At 41.0% G+C, this 20,135-nt stretch overlaps 1 protein-coding gene across 1 annotated transcript in view; it reads left to right on the plus strand.

The window, feature by feature from the left end:
• TRABD2B (TraB domain containing 2B) overlaps positions 1-20,135 on the plus strand; it is a 240,707-nt gene that overhangs the window by 162,550 nt on the left and 58,022 nt on the right. The window contains exons 3-4 of the mRNA XM_028733547.2: positions 888-1,034; positions 11,472-11,646. Of these exons, the coding sequence (XP_028589380.2) occupies positions 888-1,034; positions 11,472-11,646 (322 nt within the window). The remainder of the gene's footprint in view (positions 1-887; positions 1,035-11,471; positions 11,647-20,135) is intronic.

A 20,135-nucleotide genomic window follows, 5' to 3' on the forward strand; every position in this document is an offset into this window, starting at 1 on the left:
ATGTACCTTAAGAAATGTGGCTCAGATTAATATGATCATTAAAATGGCTGATCTGGTTTCTTCTGGATTATCTTTTTGACAAGGACGAGAGATTTCACTGTAGGAGAGAGAGAACATCAGTTGCCAGTGCCTCCCCCACCCATGTGACTGAGAAGTATTGTGGACTGCCACCCACGAAGGTTTAAACTGACAGATAGCGGTCAGCTATCATTAAACTGCTGTCATGATCTCAGCAGCCACATCTTCATAAAAAGGCATTTTGGTTTAGCATAATTGCTCCTACATTGTGTTCATTCAGCAGTGACACACCCACACCCAATATTGTTTCGGCTGAATCGTGAATTAAATCTAGGGACAAACACATCTTGGAGGTAGGCAAGGGATATATACTATGGGAGATAAGCTATTAACTATCCCATTGCATAACTGGTTCTGGTCGCTTCTTCTAGAGCTGAATGTCATTCTGGTGCTATACTGCCAGGCTGAGCCATGGATCAGTGATAGGTTAGTTGCTCGCTTTGAGCTCTGTCTGTGGGTAGGGGGTAAAATCTGCTGCAGGTCAGGATAAAACCTCAGGTCCAGGAGGATGCTGAATTGACTTCAATAAGAGATTGAAAATGTTGTGATGACCAGGCTTTGAATTGGGAGCTAGAAATTGATTATTTTGAGTGAGAAGAGAGAGAAACTGCACACGAATGAGAACATGAATATATTCACACTCTTCACTAGCAAAAAGAAATCCCTGGCAAAAGGATGTTTCCCTTGCCTTTTTTTGTTGTTTTTCTGTTGAGGATGTGTTCCAGTCTTTTCCATGCCTCTAATGCTTTACTTCTGGCATCACATCTTGTCTCCTAAGTAACTCCTATTCATTTTCTGTGTACCTACAGGTGCTGTTTGCCTTGAACCAAACATTGCTACAACATGAGAGTCTTCGAGCTGGCAGCTTGCAGGCCCCTTACACCACGGAAGATCTCATCAAGCACTACAACTGTGGAGATCTCAATTCTGTCATATTTAATCATGATACTTCACAGGTATGTTTCCCTACATAGGAGGAAGGTGTAAATAGGTATAACATTGTTCCAAGGCCTATTTTTCTGTCCAGTTCTTTCTTCTCAGTATTTCAGCCCACAACCCTACAGTAGGTAGGTGGGGAATGGAGAGCTTTTAGCTGATTGAACGTATGATGTGAAATTATGTTTTCCCTAAGAAACCTGTCCAAATGCCCTGCTAGGCCTCTGTCTTTCATCTACCATAAATATCTCACAGACCCATGTTCAAGGCTCTTGTGTGGATATACAAAGCCCTGAGCAACTTGGGCCGCGGACACCATAAGGACGACCTGAGCCTTTACATCACAGCCCTATCAACTTTCTCCAAGCACCTCAAGGAGGTGTACATGGTTCTCCGCCTCCTCATTTAATCCACACAACATCCTGGTAAAGTAAGTTAGGCTGAGAGGCAGTGACTGGCCCAAGGTCACCCAGAGAACTTTATGGATGAGTGGGAATTTGAACCCTGGTTTCCTAAATCCTAGTCTGACACTAACCACTTCACCACACTAGGTCATGTTATCATGGTTGCAGTTCCTGCTGTTTTGGCTACAGAGGCTTGAGGTTTTGTTGTACAAGACATGTAATCAGTTTCAGCACTAAAAGAGATAAAAAGGTAGCTGCATATGCACCAGCTGTAACAAGGATCAAGCTGGTTTACGTTGCTTTGCCATTCTTCTCCTGCCTTGTGCTCTCAAACCCTTCTTCTCCTTCTCCTCCCCACACCTTGGATACCCCTCTGTTCTTCACATGTCTCTTGTTTCCTTGAGAGACAATGAGATATTACCACTGTTTTTCTAGAGCTGCTTTGTGTGTGTTTTGGCTTGGTGAGTGACTGAGAAGCTTTGAAAGGAATGTGAGCAGAAATGAAAGTTAATTGCAAGTGCTTGGAAGGCCTTTGAACATAATTCCCTCTCATTAGGACAAAAGACTTTGTAATAATTGACTTTGCATTTGAAGAGGAAGTGTGCATTATGTAAATAGGCTACAAGGCCAAATAACTTCCCAAACATGCCATAATCCAATAATAATCCGGGTGTCAGAAGAGTTTGGTCAGAATCCTCTGTTTTCTCTTAGATCTTCAATATCATAGAGAACTTTTAAGAACTTCTGAAGTTTTATAAGTTCTCCCCTGCCCACGTCTCACACACATGGACAGCTTGTATAAATAGAACTTTTATGGAATATCTGGCAGAACCAAGAGGTAAAATATCATGGAATATGATCCACTGAAGTTAAACACTTAAGTGTAACTGCTTAAGTAGCATACACTTAAACCAATTGTACTTGAAAGTTTTGAACTTTGGCTGGATCATAACTATGATTTCAAACATTTCTCCTTTGTTCTGCAGCCTACCGTAATCTATGGACTCATGAAAAAGAACAGACTTTAATTCATGTATTTCAGACATTTCTATGCTATGATAAAGAAGGCATAAAGAGAATAAAATTAGGGCACAATCTTAATTCCCACTCCCGACCCTGCCAGTACCCTGGAAATTGGTGGCATGGCTACTGCATCTGCAGGCATGCTGCTCTAAACTACTATTGTGGAAGGTGGCGATTGGGGGTGGGTGGATCCTACAATTGGTCAATGCCAAAACCAGTGGTTCCTGGAGTGATTCAGGTCTTCTCCCTCCCTCTTTCCTCTCCCCCCCCAGAATGTCCCATTCTGAGCTTTCCTCTGGATTCCACTGGCAACTGATGGGCTGCTGGCTGTCCTGAATCCTGGGCAGAGGATCTAATCTATCCCCCTCCCCCAGACCAACATAAGGGAGGGTATGGATTGCTGTGCCTGTCAACAAGTAAAACATTATCAGATAAAAACAGCAACTAAAGAACAGTGTTAAAACAAGTTCAACCACAAAATTTTAAACATTTAAAAATCCAGGATAATAAAAAGGTGATTGCTCAGCAGGGAAAAGGTACCAAAGAATTCTTTCTGGTGTGTGTGTGGGGGGGGGGGGAGAGACCAACATGGAAAAAGCCCAGGGGCAGGCGATCTTTCAGGTAACTTGGTCCTGAGTTGTTCAGGGCTTTATATGCTAACAGCAAGACCTTGCCATATAACTGCCGCTTGGGATAACACTACAGTGGTACCTCTGGTTACAAACTTAATTCATTCTGGAGGTCCGTTCTTAACCTGAATGGGGTTAGCTAATGAGCCTCCTGCTGCCGCCATGCCGCTGCTGCACGATTTCTGTTCTCATCCTGGGGCAAAGTTCTTAACCCGAGGTACTACTTCCAGGTTAGCGGAGTCTGTAACCCAAAGTGTTTGTAACCCGAGGTACCGCTGTATATGGAGGTGGCTCCCATTCAGTTGGGGGGGGGGGCACACATATGAAAGTGGGCCCAAGTGGCATGTACAGTTGTCTGCTTGGACTCTACCTAGCGTGAAAATAAATTAGGAGGGGAGAAATTTTCAATAACTTCCCTTAACTTTTGTATACCTGGGCTTTTGTTCTCCTAATATGAATCTTTTATAACAGGCATGGAGAACCTGCGATCCTCTAGCTGTTGTTAGACTCCAACATCAGACTGTCTAAGGATGAAAGGAATTGGAGTTTAGCAACATTCATTGCACCACAGGTTTCCCATCCTGTTATATAACCAACTGAATTGTAGTGGAGAATAAGTTAATAAAAGAAACTGTCCTGTCCTGTCCTGCCCTGTCCCATAAATAAGAAGCAAATTATTAGGAGAAAAAATTAGCTTACTATCATAATAATAGTAATAAACATGTAAAAAAACTTACCTTTTATGTTTATGGATAATGAGAATCTCACAAATAAAAGGGAGAACATATGATTTTACCATAAAAATAATATTGCATCGTATTTTCCCCCGCTGGAAATAAATAGTTCAGGGATGTTGGACCAATAAACAAAGAAACAAAACCTTGCTGTGGTGTGGGTCTGTTGCATTCCTCTTTCGATAATTTGCTCATGTCACTTAAGTCCTTATTTAAACTGGGTAAACCTGAGCAGGTCAAAGTTTATTCCATTGGGCCATGACAGAGAAATACAACAGGAAACAGATCACTTTCTTATGCACACTTCTGCAAATACTTGACTCTCCTATGACTGTTCTAGCTGATAGATTTATGGCAGACTTTCTGGGCAGGCAGTCAATATGATATGGAACTGAACATTCTTTAAAATAAAGATAGGGGAGGAATGCTTTTCTTCTGTGTTGTCCCCTGGATGGAAAAGTAGCCGCCTTGCTGCCAGAGAAGCTTTCTCTTTTCAGATCAAGTGAATGATTCATTTTGGGGCATCAACTCAGTTATGACAAAAGTGACCCTGATGAGAAGTTCTGATTCTAATGGCTCTTTCAGTTCATATCCCATATTAAGTTCAGGCTGCTTCAGTCTATGCCAAACAAATCACATCCATGCACTGCCACAGCAGAGTTATCGCTCACCCCAGACTCCCACCTCTCTACAGGCTGAAGAAACTAGCACCATATCTGTCGTGCATTTAAAGCAGCATCATACCACTTTAAACAGTCATGGCTTCCCACAAAGGATCCTGGGAACTGTAGTTTGTTAAGGAATCCCCTGTTCCTCTTGCAGACTTACAGTTTCCAGAGTGGTTTAATAATCAATCTCTTTTCCTAGGTAACTCTGGGAATTCTGGTTCCATGCCCATTTGATGTCACTATAGCATGCTTGGATGTTAAATATATTTACTCATTTAGCACACCTTACCATCCCATTTTCTTTTTCTTTTCTCTCCAGTCCAAAAGAGAAATCAACTACTTCATTTTCTGTTCTTACTGCTGGAAGGAGTGAACCTGCCTACATAGGTTTTTGGGCAGGCATAATAAAATTATAATGATTTAAAGTTCCATTACAGAAAGAAAACAGCTCCTGCCTCTTTGCCCTCCATGGAGGAGAGCATTTGTGTGTCATTACGATATGCTCACTGTCAATAAAATTGTGAAGCTGTTGCTGCATAACCATTTAAAATACGTTATCAGAACATCCTGCTTTCAGATCTGTCCTTAAAGATTTAAGGCTTTTGATAAGCTTTAATTACACCATTAATTTGTTTCCATTCCAGCATTGATATATATATATATCTGGAAAGCTTCCAAAACTGGGCAATGAAAACTATCTTTGGAATTCTCTAACTACAATAAATATTAAATGTTGAGCCCAAGACCATTAGGTAAAGTGTTGAGTGATAAGCAAGCCCCTCAGTTGTTCCAGGAATGGTGTACTTCTTTATCTTAAAACAAAAAATAAAAAACCCCAGCAAGCTCAACCCTGTAAGTATAATCCATAGTGTACTGGGGACATATTACCTTATCACCTCTAAGTTTAGACACAACACAGTGCAGCATTGCTGGCATAGTCGTTTTGCCCCTGTAGAGAAATGAAGTCATATTTCCAGAGAAAAGTTCATAGTAAAACAGCTGCAGTCAGAAAGAGGCTTGTTGAGCTACTGAAATGACAGGATTGCTGAGCATCCAGTTGGACTGGTTCTAGACTTGTCATGCTTAGTCCACTGACTTGGGAGCCCTTTTCTTTTTTCAATAGAGATCATAAGACCACGCCAGATTTATGTTGGTGTCACTTTGGAACATGTAGTATAGGCAATCCAAGACTCTCTTGTTGATATAAGAGTTATAGGACCAGTCAGTCAAATTCTATAAAGAATTTATTATGCCAAAACAGATTTCCTATAATATCTTAGTCTGAATTCAATAATGTTGTGTGTAGTGCCAAAAGAGCAAATGAACGAAGTATATATAATATTTATATATTTTGACCAAACTGCGGGAGGCAGTGGAAGACAGGAGTGCCTGGCATGCTCTGGTTCATGGGGTCACGAAGAGTCGGACACAAGAAAATATATAATATAAACATGAAATATTCAGAAATACTTTCCAATTCCTCACTGGGCTGAGTGTTTTACAATGAGTGAGATACAATGCTCTCCAGTATCACACATTGTGCTATTGCAATCATTTTATCAGCTCAAGCATTTCTGCTTGTCAGGCGGAACCATCTCCCCTCTACTCCCCACAAGCACTGTTCTGGGGGTTCTCTTGACACCCCCGCCAAGCTGATTTGGGGGGCATCATGGGAGGAGAGAGGGGAAGGCTCCATTGCATTACTGAGACTCACTGCACTGGCTCACACTAGTGCAACTATTTAGTTGAAACCAGTCCAATATGTCTTCAACAGATCACATTACCTCACAAACAAACAAAGAAGCCATGACTTATTTCTCCAAAGCTTGCTTTGTTTTTCAGTTGCTTTTGCCTAGTGGTTCTGTAGCTTGGTGGGAGATGGAATCATCATACAAACCATGGTTATCAAGGGTCTTAGATTTGGATGTAGCACCAAACCATAGTTAAAACTCCTGGTTTATAAGCCAACAACAAACAATGGCTTCATGCTTTGGTTTGTTGCCAGAAAGGAAACCATGGGTCCTCTGTTGAGCTAGATCTGGACATTCAGACAAACTACACTTTGGCTGAACAGACCATAGCTTAGTGTTAAGTGTGAACTAGGCTTCAGAGTCTTCAGAACAGTTCTAAAGGAATACAAGATGCCAGTCTGTTGCGTTTTTTTCATGCATCTTAAGAAATCCATACAACGAACACATTCCTGAAACACCAGGGCAAGTTAGGTGTCTTTTCTGGAGGCTATGGAACTGCACTTGTCAGGATAGGGTAGGGTGAGAAAGCAGCAGTGAGGTTGGAACAACTCTGAGGGCAACACTGTTAACCTAGAGCTCCCTGACCTCATCCGTCCCCATCCTGATGCATGTAGCTTCGCCACCAGGAAGATGCCCCCACCTCAACCTCTGCCTCCCTCCATGAGCCAACACTGGGCTAATCCTTAATCATTCACTGTTAATAATAAAAGAATGGATGGGCAGACTAAAACTGGAATGCTAATTTAAAGTCTCTTCAATGACATCCTGGCCTCTTCCCGAGGAATGTTGGTATATAAAACTAATACATCCATTTTAACCAGAACCATATTCTGATAAACTGGATGACCTTCTGCTTTGTTAATAAAACCTTTTGTGCCTCTTATGAAAGAACTATGCTGTTGAACAAAATGATGAAGCAAAGTATCTACACATTGTAATAATGGTTCTAATGCAGATCCTGACCCAGATAAAATAAGCCTCCCAGGTGGTGGGTTTCCTGGTTTGTGGCTCTTAGGTTGTATATATAGAGCTTGTGTTCAGCAGGGCTATGTTATCATTAGTATAGCCCAATATAAAGTGTTTTAGTGCTAGAATAAATCAAGCCTAAGACCACGCCTGTGCAAAAGAACAGAAAAACACATGTCCACCAGATCATTGGCATAGCTACCTGGTTGAAATTATTCTTCAAATAAAGTAAATAACTAACTAACTTTCCTCTGTTTCTTCCCCAGTTTATTGACTGGGTGGATTGCACACTCCTGGATATTATTATTAATATTAATTTCTTTCTACTTCGTATATGGATTGAACTGGATTGAGGTTTTTTTTTTTTTTTTTACAAATCCATGTTGAAAAACAGATGCAAGCATCCTTTCCAGCAGCAAATCTGATGTGGTGGGCGGGGACAGAGAACATACCGATTTCCTGGCTAAATCAGACACCACTCCGAGCAAGGAAGCATCCCTCCTTGACTTACCTCATCTACTGTTCTCCTGTTTTTAATGGGAATGGGGTCCATCGAGAGAAATGTCTTTGGAAATATAATTACATTTTTCCTAGGGTACATAAAAATAGCTTCCTAGCCACAAGTTCTCCCATGTATTGCCACATTCTCTCTTTGATCAGCAGCTTATGCTCCAATTTTTTGCCAACTTGAATGGAGCAACTTTTTTGTGAAAGACAACAAAGGTTTGGGAATAAGAAAATAATTATTTGAACTTTCCCCCATCACATTCCCCCATCACTTTCCTTATTGCAAAAAAGGCTGGTTTTTAAAAAGTGGCTTTGTCACGTAAGAGTGCTGTAATCCACTTTAATTGTGCAAACCTACATTTGCTGGTATGCAATCGAATCCTTCCTGCAGTATAACAACAATGCAGAAGCATCCTTAATATTTTGTTCTTATATTTTTATCTCCAGGGAGGGGGGAGAGGTGTTTTGAGGGATTTTCTGCCTTGAGCGCCCAAACAACTTTGCTGAGCTTGAGTACCGTTTACCTTGACTTGGAGATGGGAGTGGCATTTACTGCTCTGCCTCAGGTAGCAAAATGTTTGGGGCAAAGACAAGAGTTCCCTGATGCTAACCCTCAGGTCAAGGCATGGCCAAGATTGAACTTGGGTACCAAATGAGGTCTTCTGTTATGTGAATTGGCAACCCCTGCCCAGAGAGTTGTCTTGTGGTTGTTTTTCTGTTGACATGTGCGGGCTGTGTGTGTCTGTCTTTGTCTTTCATTGGCCAAGATTCCACAAAAACACACATGGTATATTTACATTCTTCTTTTAAAGTCAAATGGTATATATATATATAGGATATCAATATATAACCAAGGGAGTATCCTTATCCTGTTCCTCTGCTGCAATGCAAAGCAAAGTTTTAGGTCCAGCACCTTCACAATGTGGAGTGTTTAGCTGTGCCAGCAGAAAATCATGATGGAAAACCCATTGCAGTCATGGAAATGCTGACTCAATGAAAACCCAAGCTCTCTTTCTTGCACTTCTCCTGTTAGGTTTGGGAGTGGGTGTGTAAACTCCCAAGGAATTGCACTATACAAACTGGAGAGATTGGATCGTTTTTGCTTTCTTTATTTTGCAGAATGGGGCTGTAGCCTGCACTTCAGGGAGAAACAAAAGATAATGCTGTTAGCTGTATCCTGCATGTGGTATATATTTTAATAAAATGATTCCCTGCAAAGCCAAAATGGCCAGCACATTTGGAAATCTCTCACAAGTATAACACTATGCAATTTATATAGCTGCAATAGCCATGAATTCTCTTTCTCCTTTTCCTCTGACATTCCATACTGCCATTATTCCTTCCCTTCCTTGTCATCTCTGCTTCTAGAGCTGCACTTTGCATTATAATGGAAACTTTTAAAAATCAGTTTGAAAAGCATTGTCCCCTGCTTCTCATTTTAATTTCCTAAGCACAATTTATTTGCAAAAAAATTAGTTCACAATGACCCTGAGAGTCAGGCCACTATTATTTGTATTTTACAGATGGAGAAGTGATCCTTACCCAACGCTACCTACGAAGCACCTCCACTGGTCCTTGAACCAAAATGCTCCAAGTCCTGCTAGTGTCACCCAGTTTTGTCCTGTTAAACATAACATATTACTCTGTTTTCCACAACTTCCTGGAAAATACACTCCCCTCTCTCACAGATATTTCTGTATAGATAGCTGGGAGGTTGGGGTCAGTCTGGAAACTCTGGGCCATATGCACAATTAATTACCCACTTCTTGTCTTGTTTAATGATGTAAGCTCACATCCTGAAGCTGAAACAGTTGAGCCAACAGCAGCAATTGTCACTTTAATAATCACACAGTCCCACACTTCCCACCTTTATTTTCCTTGTTGCAGCCTGAAATAACCATAAACAGTTCTCCCAGAAGTTTTAAAGGTCTATAAATCACATAAGCAGGTGTCTTCTATGTCATATATTTTACAGCAAATTTATAAAATGTGATATTTTTCTGACCTTTGTTAGCACTAGGTTTCAGCACACATGAGAACGGCAGTGTATTCATTTTAAAAAATGGTGTGATTGGACAGCTTTGTCTTTTAAATGTTTTAGTACTTACTATATGCTTTCCTTATAGGTATATAAAGTGCTCTCAGTAGCTACTTTGTTTTGATTCACTAGAACACTAAGCTTGAGCATGCGTTGTTACATGAGAGCAGTGCCCAAGCATAATTTATTTGAGCCTGGTCCAAGCTTGGAGCACAGTCCTTGTCTCACCAAAGATCTACTGTAATTGGTGTTCATTTACTATGTTTACATCCTTTTGTTTCTGCCTGCCTAATTCTACTTACAGTCCAGGGGTTGGCAAGGTTTACCTCGCCTGGGCTGGTTCACTCCAGTGGAGATCCCTCTATGTGCTGGGTCACATGTGTGTGTGTGATTTCTGGTGTCTGCGCATTCACAGACGTGATTTCCGGCACTGCAGAGTGAGTCCCCATGCTGTGCTGCGCCAGTTTAGTGCAGTGCGCGGGGACTCACCAAGTGGGCGGCTCGGTTCGGGGGCGGCTCGTGGGCCGGTTAAACGACCCCTGTGGGCCGCTTGTGGTCTATGGGCCATAGGTTGCCTACCCCTGTTATAGTCCAGTGTTGTCAACTCCTTCTCCTTCTCCTTCTCCTTCTCCTTCTCCTCCTTCTCCTTCTCCTTCTCCTTCTCCTTCTCCTTCTCCTTCTCCTCCTTCTCCTTCTCCTTCTCCTTCTCCAGGCAGGATTTCATAGGTAAACATCCCTTTAGACACCATTCCTTAATCAGGGTAGCACATACCTTATCAGGTGGGCACTTCAGATACTAAAAAAAGAACCCCACAGCTGTGTTTCAGCCCATTTGATGGCTTACAGATAAAGACTTTCTGGGTTTTTAACTCTGTCCCCAAAGCCACCTGCAAGAAAGACTTGAATCTATCTTCTGAACATGTGAGGCTAAAGATAGAGAATAGTTCTTTAGAGAGTTTGAAAGAGGAATCTTGGCTTGTGGTACATGTATTCATTGCACTCACCTCTAGGGAACAGGGTCTACATATTTCTATATTGTTTCAAAAACCTGTGAACCAGAGGTCATAAGGGAACAAAAGAAATACATCTGTACATACGGAAGCAATGCTTTTCCCAAAACACTTTCAACTCTTTTTAAAGAACTATGGTATGAATCCAATTATAGCCAAGTCAATGTACAGAAACAAGCGTTCCTACTAGTCCTAATAGTGGGCTGTTTCCCTTGAGTACTAGGTACTATGCTTTGGACTATGAGATGAGAATTGCTTTTATTTTCAATAGATTTCTTAAAAGAGATTTGTATAATAAAGTAAGCCCTGTCCCATTCCAGAGAGTGTATGGTTCTCTATCTGAACACTTGAGGTTCTCCTTTTTTATATATAACAAAATGTTTTATAAAAGAAATACATGTCTATGATTCTATGTTAAAAAAAAAATTCATTGCACATGACCCATCACTGAATACTTCTGATTAAGAAAGAAGAATATCACACAAATCAACAAGGAACAGCTACCTTTGAGCCAAGCATGATGTATGTCTAATGATAGAAATGGGGAGAGAGTGGGGGGTATCTTTGATTAATGGACTAACCAACAGCATTCAGAATGTGGAAACAGTGGCCTATTCCCCCCTGTCACTTCATGTTCCATCACACCCTTCTTTTGATGCGCCAGGTTTATTTTATTTTCCCCCTAGCATGACCTCTTCCTGACACTTATTATTCATTTCCATTTCAGCTCCCTAACTTCATCAACACAACCCTTCCTCCACATGAACAGGTTACAGCACAGGAAATTGACAGCTACTTCCGCCAGGAACTCATCTACAAGAGGAATGAGAGAATGGGGAAAAGAGTGATAGCCCTCTTAAGAGACAATACTGACAAGAGCTTCTTCTTTGCCTTTGGAGCAGGTAGGGTCTGGTTTTGTTGATTTCCACATAAACTAGTGACACACACAGAGAGACAACTGTTATCTCCCTTTCCCCGTAGGCTGCATATGCATGTTTTCAGCATTTTCCACAAAGAAAACTGCTACCTGCTGTTTTGCAATGGCATTTGCAGTATAGTCAAAGGTTGCCTGCCTGTCCGCTAATTTGCAGCAGACCTATGGAGCACAATTTCGTAAGCTTAAAATGGATTCAAACTTAAGTCGAGAAACACGCCTCTTGCTAACTTTGCTGCCGAGGAGGGATTTGGAGTGCCAAACTAGAACAGAATGCAGAATTTCACAGCTGGCAACTAAGTTTCCATTGAAGTGAAGCAAAACAAGCAATCACATGTTTAGGATATTGACATAAAATTGGATCCAAAGGTCTCATTTAAGGAGACCTTAAGATGAACTCCAACCATCATTCATTTTGTGGAGGAAGGGGGAGCAAGCAGGAAAAGTGGGAGGGGGGATATTTTAAAACAACATATGTATTGCATGTGGGAATACACACTAGTCCCCTGTATGTATTCTGGCCCCAGTCCAGTACTGGAGTTTCCAATTTATTATTTGCCTCCCATGGAGTCAGCATGTTTCTACAATAGGTACAAGCCTACTTCATGCATATCCACTTAGAGTGTCAGGTTTCTGCGATCTGCTGTACCCTGGGAGAATGAGATGATCGCAAACACTTAGAGTGATCCTTCCTCCTCCTTCCCAAACTGAAAACAGATGCTGTTTATTGAGCAGCATCATTTCAATAAAAGTGTGGAAAAGAAAGTTGTGCAAAAAGTTTGTTCTCCTTTGGTCACAGCTAATGTAAGCCATGCTGCGAAGAAAACAAATGGTAATTCTATCATCTCTTTATTGCCAGGATATGGCATGAAAGACAAAAGGCACCCAGTGGTATGGAACTATTGATTTATTGAATGACTAGGACCATCTCATTCTCTACATTTGCCGGTATTTCATTCTTCAGCCAATGAGACAGCGGGAATGTCATCATGTTAATCATGGGATTATTAAAATAGTTAACAATTAGCAGCTGTGAATATGGCAGGTCACTGACTGGGACATAAATCTTAAGGTGGTTTTTTAATGATATAAATTGTTAGGTTAAATTTGTTTCTGATCTTCTGGGTTATGGCATCGGAATAAAAGTATCAGTTTAAAGTATGTATGCAGACACTGGAGAGGAATAGAGCTCAATGTAGCTCAATTCTAACAAATGCTTTTTGAGCACAAATTGTGGAAATCCCATTTCACATGAAATTTCTAAGTTATCTTTTGTTTTAATTCTTCTCTTGAGATTTCATCTACACATAAGAGGCCGTATACATTCTTGCTTAGTCTGGAATGGAAGTCGTATAAGAAAGTTTGGATTCAGGCATCTTTACAACTCAGCTTCTAAAATATGTTTACACACAGAGAGAAAGTGTATCATGCATATATGTTGTACTTCATTGTAAGAAATTATATTTTTGTTGAGTCATAATTTCCCATGGAAGGCACGGTGTGTGTCCCTAGCCATCTATGGATACTGCTGTGGGTACTCACAATTTTGCACCTGAAAAATACCATGGTCATGGGCATCACTGCTGGGATGCTGCAGTGGTATCTGTGAAGGAGTCAGTTTTTACACATTAGGCTCTCCATATCGTGGCATCTATCTGTGGTTCTGCTTCTAGTTCCCAGCCAGCAGCTCATTCTTTCAGAGGACTTTGTCAAAAATAAAAAAGGGATGAATGGGCCAAGGCTCAATGCCAAGGCCCTTCCCAGCCTGCTGCTGTTAACATAAATGGCACCCCTTTACAACCTTTTCTTGCCATGGAGTTAGCAGCAGTGGTGAATGTGTGTGTGCATGGACACCAGACGATACCAGACAGGAGATGGGAGAGTGATAATTTCTACTATTGGTTTAGAATAGGGGTTCCAGCATGAGTGTTGATGTGTTCTGCTGCTTTTAAGAAACTGCTGCTACATATGCCAAAGGACAGTGCTTTGTTTCTTTGCAACAGAGATAAAAGAATATTCCATTATAATTAGTGTTTGTGAATATGACTGGAAGCCTGTTTGAGCTTCATCAGAGCTATATAAGGAGTTCTTGATAAACAAGCATTCTCTTTAATGAATAACCTTGGTCTGGAGGGTACACAAATGTATCCCTGGGGGTTGTCAGGAAACATGGAAGAGATTTTGAACGTCTGAACTGCCATGTTAACCCTTCACATCAACACAAACCTTCCAGAGTTGAAAGGAAAAGTCTTCTCCTTTTATCACAACTCAACCTTGTGAGCTTCTGAACAGGCTATTGTAGCTTATGAAATCTATAAGACTTGTAGCACTGACATCTTTACAACAGCAGTTTTCTACTCAAGCCATTCTGGCAGGAGAGACCAGAGATGTTGAGCATTGCCTTAAATTCATTAGAGCAGCACATAATGGTGTGTTGTTGTTGTTGTTTTACTAATAAACAGTTTGCATGGCAAGCAGCACAAAATGGAATACACCTCAGAATACATTGTATTGAGTTTTAGCTGCTGTGGATCAAGTCACTGCCCCAGTTGCAACTTCTTGGTGGAAATTTCTAGGCTCAAGGTGGAATAATTTTCAACCTCTTCAGTAATTACCATCATTTCCAAGCAGCTACAGCAGTATCCATAGAGCCTCATAATATGTTCTCCACATAATATGTTGGGATGCATCATATGGAGGAATACATTGGCTGCATGAGCTGCCCTGTTTAAAAGCTGCTAAAACACTTTCCCCAAACTACTATCATATTCTTATGAGCGTAGGCCTTTTCAGGCATTTCTTTCTCCATGCACTTAATGAATGAACTCACCATCTGCTCTCTCTGTGGACCTCCAGGAGTTAGAGGATGACTATCTGCAGCGGAGGGTGGAGGGTGAGTTGTGTAGGCATGCCACACTTTGCAGAGCCCTGATTACTCTTCAACTCACGGAGAGCAACAAGGAAAGCAATGGAAGGGGTGGGTTAAGCATACTCATCCCTGATTCCTCCTTCATGTGACATTAACTGTGTGGATAAAGCAGTAGCTGATGAGGGATTAAAAGTATGAGACATGATACAATGTTGTGTGAAACCTCATCCTTGCAGTGCAACATTGCAGAAAAGATACATGGACTATAAAAATCACTTTACACTATTATCATTGGCCAGACAGTGGCATGTACATGTTGGCATGCCCTGATAAGGAGCCATAATACTTAATAATACTTTGTATGAATCTAGGCAGTTTCAAGTGTTCTTAGCATCTCTCAGGCATTTTCAGTAATCCTTACATCAGCCCTGTACAAAAGACATTATTACTTCCATGGTGTGGATGGTGTACTAAGACTGGTAGATATTGACTTGTGATGAGTTTGTGGCAGTGGTGGGATTTAAAGCTGCAGTTTCAGCCACTATGCCTCAATGGCAGATGATCCTATAGTGGCCCCTTCATTTGTTACACTTTGGGGCAATCTCTTAAGTGAAATTACACACATATTTTTCAAATCACCTACAACGCAAGACACTATTGAACTTCCATAGGCCACTCTGAAATGCCTCTATTCCCCACAGCCACGTACTACATGATTGCAGTGCTAAACCATCATTACAGCTGAGCTCAAATTTCATTTATTGGAAACCCATAGGATTGCTTTCCAAAACCAAACTCAAAGTCTGCCTTGAAATATACCACACTCCCAGGCTCACACAAATTGGAAAGGTTCCAGAAATATCAACAAGAATGAGTCAGAGTCTGGAAATTGTGCAATATGGCAATGGACATGCAATTGGATTCCACAAGGGAGGCTAATCTGGGCTGTATTTCTAGGAATGGGGGCATATGGGAATGCCTCAGATCGCTCAACCCGTTGGATACTGCTTTGTAACTCACTTAAGGGAAAATATTTGGATTTAAGATTATTTAGTCCCGTTCAATCCCACCAGACCAGACACGCCATTACTTTATCTAAGGGCTTGCTGAGATATACATTTGATGGAGAAGTGGGAAGTGGTAAAGAATAAATAACCTTTGTCTTTATGACACCCTGCCTACCCCTACATTCTGCATCTGCATCTTATCGTCTGAAAGATGATAAGCAGCCATGTGTTTGGGTCATTCCTCCTGCTACTCTTATGAGTAGCACTTGTTCCTCCTCATTTATTCTCTAATACAGCCATATCCAGAGAGCCATGAAATACAAAGAACTGGAATCTGGGAGTATTTAATGCAGTCTCCCACTTAAAGTGAATATTTCGATTAAAATTTTGAAAATCAAGACATTCTAGATGTAAACTGTAGGCATCTACATCCAGTTTGAAGTTCCATTCCGCTATCTCCCCCAGAGATAGAGTCTGTGGCAGGCATGGGCAAACTCGGCCCTCCAGATGTTTTGGGACTACAATTCCCATCATCCCTGACCACTGGTCCTGTTAGCTAGGGATGATGGGAGTTGTAGTCCCAAAACATCTGGAGGGCTAAGTTTGCCCATGCCTGATCTGAGGCCTCCAGTGTTGCATGCCCATCAGTACCACCCCTATTTGCTCCCCTATCAGATGTTCTCAGAAATACATGGACATCTGGGGTAGGGCCAGGAGGCATGGTGGGATAGCAGGTGTGCTTCAAATTCCCCATCACTGTTTGCTTTATGTATGGAGGGTGAATTAGTGATTGGGGCTTCACTCCCATATGCACTTTCTACTTTCTAGACCTGTGTAAGTTCAACTGACACTTTCGAAGAATCCCTAACTTTCCCAGGTCATTTACCTTACACATGCACGCGCATGCACGCGCACACACACACTTTTAAAAACCTTTTGAAAAGTTAGGATATTCCAGAAGTGTTGCATCTATGCACATTGCGTGAGACGTTTAGATTTGCAAATTGGAGCAATAAATATAAACTTGTGCAAATTACATTGTATGGCTGTGTGTTTATAGGAGTTAGATTTTATGGTGGCAGAATTTGGGACATTCTAGAGCACGATTCCCGAGCTCTTGGATATAGTGTGCGTTGTCTGTTAAAATACAATTGTTATTCCAGGACATTAGGCTTGATTATAACCCTTTGGGGATTAAATAAATGGGTTAGCTTGACACGCTTTGGAGTAGAGTTGGTCTTTGTTGGAAAGCTTCGCCCTTGTGAACTCAAGTGATTGATAGACAGCACATTGTACCAGGCAAACTTGTAAGTGATGAAGTGAACAGGGAGTTTCCCAACTGCCTTCTCCAGCTGAGAAATAGCCAAGCAGCCAGGATCACATGTGCCATTAAAAAGAGTTAATATTTTGGCAACAAAGAATACACACATAAAATCAATGTTTAAGGGGAGAATGTCTTCTGGCTTATTTCATTTTTATGGGCAAATAATTTGCAAGTAACACATATGATAACAAACAGAATTTATGTATGCTGTTAATTTGGGCTTTATTTTTCTTAAGAAGTCTGACTTACTTATGTTCATTTCTACTTTGCCTTTTATTCTAAAATTATCTTTGCCACTTTGGGACTTGATGGCTGAGTTTATCACCTCTGAAATTAAGACAGGGTTCAAGGACACAATGTTTGCTAACTGTTTGATCATGGGAGGAAATCATGTTTAGCTAAGCAACAGAAGGCTGTGCTCCTAAGGCCAATTAGGAACTAAACACATGCCACATAAATATGGCTTAGATTTAGGAGGCAGCATGCTGGTTTCAGTGCCACCTACCTCGCAGCCAAAAGATGTAGCATGCAATTTTGTTTCTGTATGTTTCTTCCTTATAATTCATTGGGCTGAAGAAAAGAGCCTTCATATTTTTCAGGCTCCATACACACATTTTACTCTAGAAGCAATGGAACCTGAGTACAGTCTGTTCCACAAGTCCGTTCGAGTTCCAAAACGTTTGGAAACCAAAGCACAGCTTCTGATTGGCTGCAGGAAGATCCTACAGCCAGTCGGAAGCCGTGGAAGCCCTGTCAGACTTTTAGGTTCCAAAGAAAGTTCACAAACTGGAACACTCACTTCCAAGTTTGCGGCATTCGGGAGCCAAAATGTCCGAGTACCAAGGCGTTTGGGATCCAAGGTACTGTTCTTTTCTATGCAGTCCACACATAATCTCAATCTGGTGCATATTTTTGCCTCTGAAAAGTGCTTCTGAGCAACTGATTTAATTCCAAAAATAAAAGCTTTACAGATTGAATCTGCATTATCTCCCAGTGTATCCATTTGAAAATACAGGGGTACCTCGGGTTACATACGCTTCAGGTTACATACACTTCAGGTTACAGACTCTGCTAACCCAGAAATATTACCTCAGGTTAAGAACTTTGCTTCAGGATGAGAACAGAAATCGCATGGTGGCGGCGCAGCGGCAGCAGGAGGCCCCATTAGCAAAAGTGGTGCTTCAGGTTAAGAACAGTTTCAGGTTAAGAACGGACCTCCGGAACGAATTAAGTACTTAACCCGGGGTACCACTGTAGAAGAAAACTGGTGGTCTCACCTGCCCAGTGATGTTGTGGGTGGGCTTATATGGAGAGAGTGCAATTACAACTACCTTCACCTGGGGCATGTGCAGGGAAGAAAAGGAGTGGATAACCTAATCAAGGGGAAAGTTTTTAATTGTGTTTTTCAATTAGCCACACCCATCCTTGTGGAGGGCAAGAACTAAAGCCAGTCTAGATTGAAAGCTGCATGTTGAGAGTGAGCATGAAATTTTTCTGTGCCACAAATAGGCTAGTGTGTATGCTGCTTCAGTCAGCATTGATTAACACTGATCCAGAAAACAGGAAACGGATGTGAACAGGATAAGCAAGGGACACAATCCATAGTTCTAATCAGTGGATGGTTTCCGTTTATATAGCTCCATTTTTTGTAGGAAAAATTCACAGTTGGTAATGGGTATGACTATACAACAACAACAATCACACAATACGATTTTCGTGTGTTATCTGTCATTGAGCTGGATTGATTATGGAGAAAATCTCATAGTAAATCAGTGGAAGATCCCCACTGATGCCCCATTTCCCTCTTTCTCTTCTTTTTAAGGGGATTTGAGTCTTAATGTAGTAGTGATGATGATGGTGATGGTGGGTGTAAGGGGAAACATTAGTAGAGGATTTAAGAATTTGTTCAATAGAAAACAAGTGAGTACAGTTTCACTTAGTGAATGGCCTGGGAGATATGTAGAGCACTTGAGTCTTTGGGTTAATTCAGTTAAACAATGAAGCTGTTTGTATAAGTTTACAGCCACTGCAGTTGAGAAACACACAGCAAATTCAGAATCTGTCTCCTACTAAATTTAGTAGAATCGGATTACACAAAAGATGTTTAAGATAAATAAGATTTAAACAATAGGGGTTCTACTGCAATTGGATTAATGGTAGAATCCCTTTGAGATGTGGTTAGGCTTAAGCTCTCTAAATAGTCTATATTATTTTGCCTAATTCGTTTAACCATTGCTTTAATAATTTCCTGAAATATATTAGGTATTTGACAGAAATTTATTGTGAAAAATAGCTTGTGGAAAAAAAGGATGAGTAGCAGCTAGATTGAAAACATAGTGAAAATTCTGTGTCCCTTTTAGCAAAATGACACTTGGCTACAACATCACTTGATCTTAGCCAAAAGGCCGAGAAGCAATGACACTTGGCTACAACATGTTGGCATCATCTGTTGACTTGTTTGGCACTTTTCTTCAAGATTTTATCATTCATTGTGATGCTCTGGCGTGACCCGCCAGATGAAGGCCAAAGCGAAAAAAGTAGAGTCTTCGTTTCAGTCTAATGATTTACTTACAGTCATTGGGCATGACACAGACAACCAGTTCAGTGATTCATCTGCATGGTGTGAGTGTCATTAGGCATGGAATAGCTCACACTTTCCCCAGGGGCAACTGGATTTTAGGAAACTCAAATTTTGTTTTGGGTATGCCACAACAAACTACCACTATCCTTCAATTACCACACACAGGAGTAAAACGAGAGTAAATAATAAAATAATGCCTGCATATATGTGAGGAATACTTAAATTCAAAGACCCTTCTTCAGAGACAATCTCTCTGTTCTAACTGATGACATAATCACCTTTGGGTATCAGAGGGTGAGCAGAGGCAACCAGGGACAGAATCTGGTAAACTTACAAAATAAAAGAGTGAACTAATGTTTCACAATTGCTGGAATCATATCTGTCCATGCATATTTGGGAAAGTTGTGGAATGTATTTCCCAAAAAAGTTTATTTTAAAAAGTAAAAATGTGAAGTGCAAATTGACAGACTGAAGGAAATTTGGAAATATAGTGGAACCTCGGTTTTTGAGCGTCTCGGAAGCTGAACATTTCAGTTTTCGAACACAGAAAACCCAGAAGTAATTGCTTCTGTTTTCGAATACACCTCGGAAGTCAAACGGCTTCCGAGGCACGTTTCTCCATTTTCTTAATGGAATTTGCCGACCGTCAATTGAGCCTCAGTTGTCGAATGTTTTG

Source organism: Podarcis muralis, chromosome 5, assembly GCF_964188315.1.
Source record: "Podarcis muralis chromosome 5, rPodMur119.hap1.1, whole genome shotgun sequence".
NCBI classification, from domain to species: domain Eukaryota; kingdom Metazoa; phylum Chordata; class Lepidosauria; order Squamata; family Lacertidae; genus Podarcis; species Podarcis muralis.